At 42.3% G+C, this 10806-nt stretch overlaps 1 protein-coding gene across 1 annotated transcript in view; it reads right to left on the minus strand.

Annotated features, from left to right (window-relative positions):
* GPR107 (G protein-coupled receptor 107) overlaps nucleotides 1-10106 on the minus strand; it is a 72060-nt gene extending 61954 nt beyond the window's left edge. Inside the window, exon 1 of the mRNA XM_024126187.2 lies at nucleotides 9924-10106. Within this exon, the coding sequence (XP_023981955.1) occupies nucleotides 9924-10064 (141 nt within the window). The 5' untranslated portion in view covers nucleotides 10065-10106. The remainder of the gene's footprint in view (nucleotides 1-9923) is intronic.
* Nucleotides 10107-10806: the final 700 nt, after the last annotated feature.

Consider the following 10806-nt stretch of genomic DNA (forward strand, 5'->3'; position numbering starts at 1 on the left):
TGAAGTCCATGCGCCTAGAGCCGCCACAACTACTGAGCCCGCGTGCCATGACTACTGAAGTCCATGCGCCTAGAGCCCGTGCTCTGCAACAAGAGAAGCCACCGGAATGAGAAGCCCGCGCACTGCAACAAAGAGTAGCTCCCACTCGCCGCGACTAGAGAAAGCCCACGCGCAGTAATGAAGACACAACACAGCCAAAAATAAATTAATAATTTATTTTTTAAAAAGTGAAGTTTTGGGTCTTAATTATGGATGCAATTTTTTTTTCTCTCCTTCATGTTTTCTGTTTGCATGCAACTTTATTTTTCCCACCACAAATGCTTTACCAGCATTTAAGAACATATATACACTGAAAAGTATATTCTTATGAAATAAGTTTCCCTAAAATTTCTGGTCTACAGAGAAGACCTGAAATTAAAAGACAGCAGGGGGCTAATAAACATGCTGAGATCCTGAACCTCACCAACAGCCAACTTAAAACAAGATGTCACCTTTTCCCTATCAGGTTGGCATAAGCTAAGACCTAATGTGCTGTGGAGTATGTGGGTAAATGAACACCCTGAACATGCTGATACTCTACTGGTGGAGTGTAAATTGATAAAACCTTTATAGAGGGCTATTTGGTACCTTTCCTAGGAATCTACCCCACAGAAATACACAAAGATATATGACAAGAATATTCACAGCAGCTTTGTTTATAACAGCTAAAATCAAGCAATAAAAATACACTATAAATTTCCATCAACAAAAGAATGATTTTTAGAAATGGTGAGTCCCTCTTACAATGAAGTATTATTGTAGTAGTTAGAAGGAAGTAGACCCATATATATACTAACATTTTAAAAATATCCACAACTAATAATTGAAAAAGTTCATTCATTCAGCAAGTATTTATTGCGTACCTACGGGCACTGCTCTGGGTTTTGACAACAAAACACTGAAAAAATGAACAAAAAGGCCTCTCTCACTGAGCCTACGTTCTGCTAGAGACAGACAGATAAGAACAAATAAACAGTATAAGACATCATCTGCTCAACGGTGATGAGCGCTACCGAGAAATACAGCAGGGAAGGCAGAGGAGGAGGGCGCGCAGCACTGCTGCCTAAGCGAGGCTGGCCAGAGAAAGCTTCACCGGGAAGGCATCTTTGAGCAGGGACTGGGAGGGGCTGGGCACCAGCCCGCAGGCATAAAGAGGAAGGGCACTTGGGCCTCGGCACCCAGGAGTGCCACCCCCAGGTGAACCTCTGCTTTGTGGACGGAGGACTGCAAGAGGCCAGGATGGCTGGACGTTGGCTTAGAAGTCATCGAAGGGCTCTGCACAAACCCTGACCTGACTTAGATGTTATAAAGTGATTACACCAAAAAAAAGAAAAGAAAGAAACATACGCGTGGGGAATGTGTATATGAATACCTTAATGTGGAAGGGACCAACCAAATGGTACCAGTGGTTAACTCGGAAGAATCCAACTGAGGGGGTGGGGAACAGGAAGGACGAGGATTCATAATAGAAAAGCTCTTAGGTCACCAAAAAGCAAACTTACTTGTCATATACTAAATACTACTTGACTCCTTCAAATATTTTACGAAAGGTAATTATAACTTCTGTTGTTCTAATCTACACTTTATCCAAGCAAAAAAATTTTTGGTTTTCTGTAAACTATGCCTCTGAAAATGAAGTACTGTATTCAAAAATATCATTTTTATTTGACTTTAAGAGTGAATAGGAGGGCTTCCCTGGTGGCGCAGTGGTTGCGCGTCCGCCTGCCGATGCAGGGGAACCGGGTTCGCGACCCGGTCTGGGAGGATCCCACATGCCTCCGAGCGGCTGGGCCCGTGAGCCATGGCCGCTGAGCCTGCGCGTCCGGAGCCTGTGCTCCGCAACGGGAGAGGCCACAACAGAGGGAGGCTCGCGTACCACAAAAAAAAAAAAAAAAAAAAAAAAAAGAGTGAATAGGATAGTTTGTTGTTTTTTTTTAACATCTTTACTGGAGTACAACTGTTTTAAAATGGTGTTAGTTTCTGCTTTACAACAAAGTGAATCAGTTATACATATACATATATCCCCATATCTCTTCCCTCTCGCGTCTCCCTCCCTCCCACTCTCCCTATGTAATCAAATTTAATTTTTAAAAATTGTAAATGGGGAATTTCCTGGAGGGCCAGTGGATAGGACTCCGTGCTTCCACCGCAGGGGGCACGGGTTAGATCCCTGGTCAGGGAACTAAGATCCCACATGCTGTGGCCGAAAAAAAAGAGACAACTATATTAGGGAAAAAAAGAATCAAAGCTCTCCCCTACCCCCGAGTCACTACTATTTCACCACCTTGTGAAAACTATTCAGGACTTGGAGATTTCCCTCTAATCTGTTTTATTTTAATATCATTTATTTTGAATTATAAAACTTGCATATGCTCACAGAAAATGTAATTGAAAAAGTACAGAAAAGTAGCTGCAACCTTACCGCTCAGGTATAAACTAATAATAATAGTTTGGTGTTTTCCTTTTACATCTAAGAATATTTAAAACACATTTTTCAGTCATTGTAGCTTTTCAGTGGTACTAACCAAACAAAACAGAAAAGTACAGAGCCATAATTTATAATCTTGCTGTTTGGTGGCATCTATAACAAGATCAGCCACGTACTAAGCACTCACAAGCCCACCACCCAGGTGCAGAGAATTTCTATTTTTATAAACATTGGCAACCATACTTTTTCCAGCAGTAAGCACTCATTTTCGAAAATCTGGAACACAGACACACATTCATTTCCTCATTCAACATACTCTTCCTGAATCCTCATCTGTGTCAGGCCCTGCGCAATCAATGGTCAGCAAGACAAGCGAGCCCTTGCCCTCAGAAGACTCACAATACCCCTCGCTGTAGAACAGTAAAAGGAATAGCGTCAAATATCCATCTACCCACTCCCCGCAATTACCAAATGTCTGTATTGTAGTTGCTTCAGAGCCACAGGAAGGGAGGGCGGGAAGGAGGAAAAGAACAGAACTTCATTGACAAAGTGAAGCGCCTTTGTACCTCGACTGAATCCTATTCCCCTCCACCATGGCTTCCCAAGCTCATGAATTGGTTAAGTGCACTTCTATTTTTCACTGGACGTATCCATAACCAGAAACATCATATAGCCATGGCTATGTTTTTAAAATTTAGATAAACTGTGTCACAATGTATGTGTATGTCTGGCAACTTGTATTTTCAGACAACACGGTATTCTTTGAGCACCTAACTATGTTGATACATTGAATATGCTCTAATTCCTCACTTTATCTGCTTGTGTTCCATCACTATGTACGTCACAGTACATCCATTTCCCCAAAGCATTACTTGTGCATTCAGGTTAATTCCCAATCTTCTGCTGTGACAATGCTGTTATGAACATTCCCTGTACATATCTTATGCATTATCTGTGTGGGGATTGAGGGTATATATATATATATATATATCTAGATGGTACATTTTCAATTTTACTAGAAATTGCCAAATGGATCCCCAAAGTATACGAAAGTTTCCTTACATCCTTACTGAAACCTGATGTCGTCAAACATTTCATTTTTCCCAGTTTTGGGGAAAAATCAAGGCTGATGTTGACTGTATTTACATTTCCTGGTACTTCATGAGTTCGAGCACCTCATCTAGGTTTATCAGCCATTTGGGTTTTTCTTCTGTGAAATGCTTTTTAAAAAATATCATATGTCTGGGCTTCCCTGGTGGCGCAGTGGTTAAGAATCCACCAGCCAATGCAAGGGACAAGGGTTCAAGCCCTGGTCCAGGAAGATCCCACATGCCGCGGAGCAACTAAGCCCATGTGCCACAACTACTGAGCCTGTGCTCTAGAGCCCGCAAGACACAACTACTGAGGCCGCGTGCCACAACTACTGAAGCCCGCGCGCCTAGAGCCTGTGCTCTGCAACAAGAGGAGCCACCACGATGAGAAGCCCGTGTACCACAACAAAGAGTAGCCCCCACTCGCCGCAAACAGAGAAAGCCCACACACAGCAACGAAGACCCAACGCAGCCAAAAATAAAAAAATAAAATTTAAAAAAAATTAAAAATTAAAAAAAATGAAATATCATATGTCCATTTTCCTTTTAGATTTTTTAAATATTTATTTATTTATTTATTATTTATGTTTGGCTGCACTGGGTCTTTGATGCTGTGTGTGGGCTTTCTCGAGTTGTGGTGAACAGGGGCTACTCTTCATTGCAGTGCACAGGCTTCTCATTGCAGTGGCTTCTCTTGTTGCGGTGTACGGGCTCAGTAGTTGTGGCTCACGGGCTTAGTTGCTCCGCAGCATGTGCAATCTTCCCAGACCAGGGATCGAACCCGTGTCCCCTGCACTGGCAAGCAGATTCTTAATCACTGTGCCACCAGGGAAGTCCCTGGATTTTGTTTTAAGTTCTTCATACATTCTGGCTACTAATCTTTGATTTTTATACTGCAAGTATCTTCTCCCAGTCTTTTTTTTTTCTTTTGTTATTTAAGTCTTTTTACATTTTGAAGGAGAAAACCTATTGATCCTTATTCCTGATACTTTTCTCCTTCAAAAAACCTATCAGGGGGTGGGGGAGGGAAGTATCGGGAGTCTGTGATTAGCAGATGCAAACTATTATATAGTATAGGATGGATAAACAACAAGATTCTACTGTGTAACACAGAGAACTATATTCAATATCCTGTGATAAACCATAATGGAAAAGAATATGAAAAAGAATATATATGTGTATAACTGAGTCACTTTGCTGTGCAGCAGAAATTATCACAACATTGTAAATCAACTATATTTCAATAAAATAAAAAAAAACTATCAATCTTTATTCCTGATAGTATTTTTTTTTAATTTTTTTTTTCTGATAGTATTTTTAAATGTCTTTTAAAAAACATCGTTCTCTATTCCAAAGTCATAGAATATTCACGATATGTTATTCTAAAAGTTTTAGAGTTCTGTTTTCACATTTTGGTCTTTAATTCACCCAGAATATATATTTTTTGTAGGGCAGGCATCTATTCCCTGCTCCCCCCCGCCCCCATGGAGAGCCAGCTAGTTACCCTAAGAGCACTTCAGAGCAATCTGTCCTAACTTCCACGGCCCTGTGAGGCCCCGTCTACTGCACATCAAGTTCTCAGGATGACATAAGTCTCTCATCTGTGCTTCCTATTCTGCCCCATCGATCTGCTTGATCCCCACTACAGTACTGTATGGCCTTACAGTACAAAACTGAGCATGAAAAAGAATATATATGTGTATAACTGAGTCACTTTGCTGTGCAGCAGAAATTATCACAACATTGTAAATCAACTATATTTCAATAAAATAAAAAAAAACTATCAATCTTTATTCCTGATAGTATTTTTTTTTAATTTTTTTTTTCTGATAGTATTTTTAAATGTCTTTTAAAAAACATCGTTCTCTATTCCAAAGTCATAGAATATTCACGATATGTTATTCTAAAAGTTTTAGAGTTCTGTTTTCACATTTTGGTCTTTAATTCACCCAGAATATATATTTTTTGTAGGGCAGGCATCTATTCCCTGCTCCCCCCCGCCCCCATGGAGAGCCAGCTAGTTACCCTAAGAGCACTTCAGAGCAATCTGTCCTAACTTCCACGGCCCTGTGAGGCCCCGTCTACTGCACATCAAGTTCTCAGGATGACATAAGTCTCTCATCTGTGCTTCCTATTCTGCCCCATCGATCTGCTTGATCCCCACTACAGTACTGTATGGCCTTACAGTACAAAACTGAGCAGGACAAGACCTCTCCCGTCCTCGTTTAGGTGTGTGTTGGTTATTTCAAGACTTTTAGTGACTGGAAGAGAAAACCAGAGGGGCTTCTGGTGTGCTGGTTATGTGGGTACATCCAGTCATTAAAAAAATTCACCAAGCTGCACACACATGAACTAAGAAACTAAAGAAAGGAAGGGCAATGAGACTAGAGAGGAGGCTGGCTAACAGAAAGACTGGCAGTCTAAGAGTTGTGAGTTCCCCCGAAGGGGAACAGGGTGCCACTGATGGGCTTAAAAGGGGAGTGACACGACTGGCTTTGGCTTTTAGGAAGATCATTCCAGCTACAAAACAAAATACAAACTGGAGTAATGCTAGGACACCAGGCACGATGAGGAGACCGACCGCACAGGTCCGTGAGGTACAAGGATGGCCTAGACCCAACAGTCGCAGCGGTGACGACAGAGAGCAGTGAATGGATTGGAGATCTATTTATTCAGAACACACATCTATGGAACTTGATGAGGAGAAGATAAGAATAAAAGATTTCTGACTTAAGAAAATGAGCAGCTGGTGGTCCCAGATACTAAGAAAAGAAAAACTAGAGAGAGAGTATATATAGGGTGAGGGTGAAGGGAATGGGAGGACAGGTTGGTTTCTAACATACAGAGGTGCTTATGAGCCATCTGAGTGGAAATGGGGGTTAAGAAATCGGATATACTTGTCCAGAGCTCAGTAGAACGGTCAGATCTGGAGATGAAATAAGAAAAAAAATTCCCATAATTCCTAAAGACAACTACCATTTTTGGTGTATTTTCTCCTTTTTTAAAAAAGTTGTTTTAAACTTTTCACTAAATACTAGAATACAATTCTGCTCTTTTCACTAAATATTAGAACACAAGAAGTGTTTTATGTTCCTCAATAACTTCACATTTTAAACCGTTTTCAAATATAAAGCAAGTGGAGTAACGATACTTCAATTTAGTTTTTCTCACAAACTGAATTTAGAAAATAAATACAGAAACATTTAACTGAGCTAGCTGATGGTCACTTACCTAGCCACTTCTATATTTTAAACAGCTCTCCAACTGGCAGTCCACTGACTAGACTGGCCCACAAATGTGTTATATTTGGCCAACACCATGTTTTGTTTTCATTTTTAAATTTGAGTTAGTTGCTAGCTAATTTCACATAAAAGCCTGAATTTCTAGCTTTCCTTAAACACACACACACACACACACACACACACACACACACGATCCAGCATATCTAGGCCACATAGGATGAAGGATAGATGAACATACTAAATTATACCACAAAAAAATAATCAGCAAAATCCAGTACGGGGGTGCTTGGAGGAATGAGATTCCCTAGATCAAGAGAGACTTAAGAGACATATTAACCAATCATACTGTAAGGACAATATTTAGATTCTGATTTTTAAAAAGTTTAAATCCATTTATGACCAATGGAAATTTGAACCTGATTTGGTATTTCATGATATTAAAGATTAACTTTTTGTTATAATGGCATTGTAGTTATGTTTTTGAAAGAGTGCCTGTTTCTTATAGGTACATACTGAAATATTTATGGATCAAACAACATGATGACTTTGATTCACTCTAGAATAACATAAGAAGTACTCATGTTGGCACAATATGGAGAAAGGAGAACCCTCACAAATTTCTGGTGGGACTGTAAAATGGTATAGTCACTTTGAAAGTGCTTTGGCAGTTTCTTAAGAAGTTAAATACAGATCCACCATATGACCCAGCAATTCTACTCCACTCCTAGCTATCACCCCCCAAAATGAAAACATATGTCCCCACAAAGACTTGCATGTGATTGTTTGCAGCAATATTATTCACAACAGCCAAAAAAGGAAACCCAAACGTCCATCACTGGTGAATGGCTGGGCATAAGGTGGTATATGCATACAATGGAATAGTAGCCAGCCATTAAAAGGAATGAATTACTAATACACAGGACAACATGTGTGAACCTCAACAACATAAATAAAAGAAGCCACACACAAAAGATCACATACTGTGTGATTCCATTTACTTGAAATATCCAGAAAGGGCAAATCTACAGAGACAGAAAGATTAGTGGTTGTCTGGGGCGGGGGTGGGAATAGGAATTAACTGCAAACCAACACAAGGGATCTGACAGAGGTGATGGAAATGTTCTATGGCTGAACAGTGGTGATAGATGCACAACTCAGTAAATTTACTAACAATCGCTGAATTGTACACTTAAAATGGGTGAATTTTAATGTATATAAACTATGCCTCAATAAAGTTGTTTCAAAAAGTTAAGGAATCTAAAGAAAGAACAAAAGAGAAGAAATTTGAGAAGACTGAGAAAACCAGAAGAATGTTGGAAAATGCAGCATGGGATGAGAAAATTGAATAAAAAATGAAAAGACTTGTTTCTAATTAAAAAATAAAGAATGCAAGTGAAGTGATTTGTGTGGGGAAGGGGCAGAATTAGCCACTGGTTAATGGTTACTGAGGCTGGGTGACAGCTACATGGGAGTTCACAATACTATTCTGTCTATTTGGTGTATGGCTGAAATTCTCCTATTTCTCTCAGTCTCGAGCAAAAGAAGATAATCTAATATTGTTGCTCGGACAGGCTCTCTTCAGGTGATTTCCATTTCCTTGGGCAAAACGCCATATTGTTTACTTTAAGAGAAAAGGAGCATCTACAGTATTGACTATGGAAAGGGCACCACAGTACTTGAGAAACAATTACAAAGATGAAAAATATTAATTAATTTAGCACAATATGGAGACATCAATCACCAGAATTACACCAACTCGGGTTGCTTCTACCACTGAGGATAGTATACTTTTTCCTCTATACCAATATGGTCAGTATTTACCTACTGATGCTGTCCGTCTGACACTTTAATTTTAGAAATGCCCAAAGCCAAGAGACATGATCCAGTGTGTCCTAGTATTAGCTTTATCTCTAATTTATAAACTACATAAACTCAGTTGCATGACTTCATCTAACACTCATGATCCCAAACTATAAAGTGAAAGAATTTTAGGAGTTCATCTCTTGGAGTCATAAACCTGGGAACTAGGGCCTATGGATAACCTTCCGCAGGATTATAAAGCCCTTGATATTCCAAGAAAGTTTTGCCTACATTTCTAACTGCATTTTCTGGGGAGAGATTCAACACCTTTCAGCAGATTCTCAAAAGGAGCCACGACTCACTTGGCTTCCTGCGGTTGAGAACCATTTTAATCAGGATACATTTTATTTACAAACAACTGATAGCCAGGGTATGGAGTAGAGGTCTGGCCAGGGTTTTTAATCCAGATTCTGTATTCTTTAAACTGTACATTCACAAAATACAATGCTTTGTTAAAGTACTGTTTTAATAAGACAAACTTTCCACAATCCCACACTTCTAAGAAAATTGTATATTATGAAAACAATGCACAAGGCTTTGAGTCATAACGATTTATTTTTCTACTTTCCAGACCTATTAACCTGCTGAATCGCCTGGAGGCATGTTTTGAGCTATAAAGCAAGATCCAAGGGATCATTCTAGGCCTATCATAAATCTCTTCCCTAGACAGACAATGACAGGAGCGAGAGCTAAAAAGGCAGGCCCTCTAATTAGAAACATATTTTAAATGTTGGGTTTAAATTTCCGGTCACGTATTTCAAGCGAGATTTGAAATTCCTCTTGGAGATTCCCGCTTCGATCACTCTAGAGTGCGCCCGAAGCCGAACCAGGAAATTGAGGCAAAGGTTCTGCCAAGTACAAGGGCATGGACAAGTGGAGACCGCGGACAAGCTAAGTGGGGCATAAAAGTTGGAGGTGAGAAGGGAGGAGGAAAAGCAGCTTGCTGTCGGCAAGGAAGCTAGGGAAACCAGCAGGGACTGCAAGCGCGGCCTCCGGAGTCCTTCGGGGTTACGCCGCAGTTCAGCCCCTTCCCCTCTCTCAGCTCGAATCTTCCTGCCCTTTCCAGACAGACCGAGGACTCCCGCCATTCCCACAGTTCCCAACAGACCGCTCTCGGAGGGAGACCGCGCCCGGGAAAAAGGGCGGGAACCCAAACGCTCACAGACACCCCCCCTCCTCTGGGCCAAAGTTGCCCCCAGCCCCCAGGAGCGGCCGCGGCCTCCGGCCCCCGGCCCGCTCCTACCCGGCCCCGGTCGGCCTTACCTTGAGCGCCAGGTGGTGGACGCGGCCCAGGCCAGGCTCGGCCAGCAGCTGCAGCAGCCCCAGTAGTGGGAACAGCCGAAGGCCGGCGGCTAGCAGAGGACTGCGGGAGCCCGAGGAGCCGACGGGCGCCGGGGCGGCCATATTTGTTCCAGCATCACCAGCAGCTTCCTCTCCCGCCCACTTCCGGGGGTTAAAGGACGGCGGCCGCCGGAAGGGCCTGGAAGGGGGGTCGGGGGTTCCGCGGCCAGCGGCGCGGGGACTGTGGCCTTTTTCCTGGAGTGTGGGGCCCGGGAAGTCGTCGAGAGGCCTAAGCTGGCCGCTTCGAGGCCGTTCAGTTGGCCTCCGCTGTGAGAGCTTTAGATTTAGCCAGAAGAGGTGGCGCCTCCAGTGGGGACCCTGTGGCGGTTGCCATGGCAGTAGTCGCTGGGCAGGAGCAGCCCGGTCGTCGCCTCCGCCCGGCGGAGCTTGGAAAGCGACCTCGGGCCTGCGCGACCCGGCCCACCGAGTCACCCCGCTTTCCAAGGGTGGGGTACCTCCAGGGTTCCTGGCCGTTGTTGGGACTGATTTCCCGAGCAGCGTTGACTCGATGGAAAATGCCAAGTTCGTGGCTTGTCTTTAGTCCTTTGGTTTTTTTGAGGCTCTTCACACTGAAATTTTTGACGAAGTGGTTGTAGTGATAGGAATTTATTGAGCCCTTATCAGGCACTTCGTTAGACCTTTTGTGTGCATTTTTGCATTTAATCCTTGGAACAATCTGATGAGATAGGAGGTGGGTATAAGCATTATCCCCCTTTATCGGTAAGCAAACTGAAGCTCTAAGAAATTAAGTCATTTCTTCCAGGTTGAACTGGGAATCACGTGGAAACTACTAAATACTATGTTA

This window comes from Physeter macrocephalus, chromosome 13, assembly GCF_002837175.3.
Source record: "Physeter macrocephalus isolate SW-GA chromosome 13, ASM283717v5, whole genome shotgun sequence".
Classification (NCBI taxonomy): Eukaryota; Metazoa; Chordata; class Mammalia; order Artiodactyla; family Physeteridae; genus Physeter; species Physeter macrocephalus.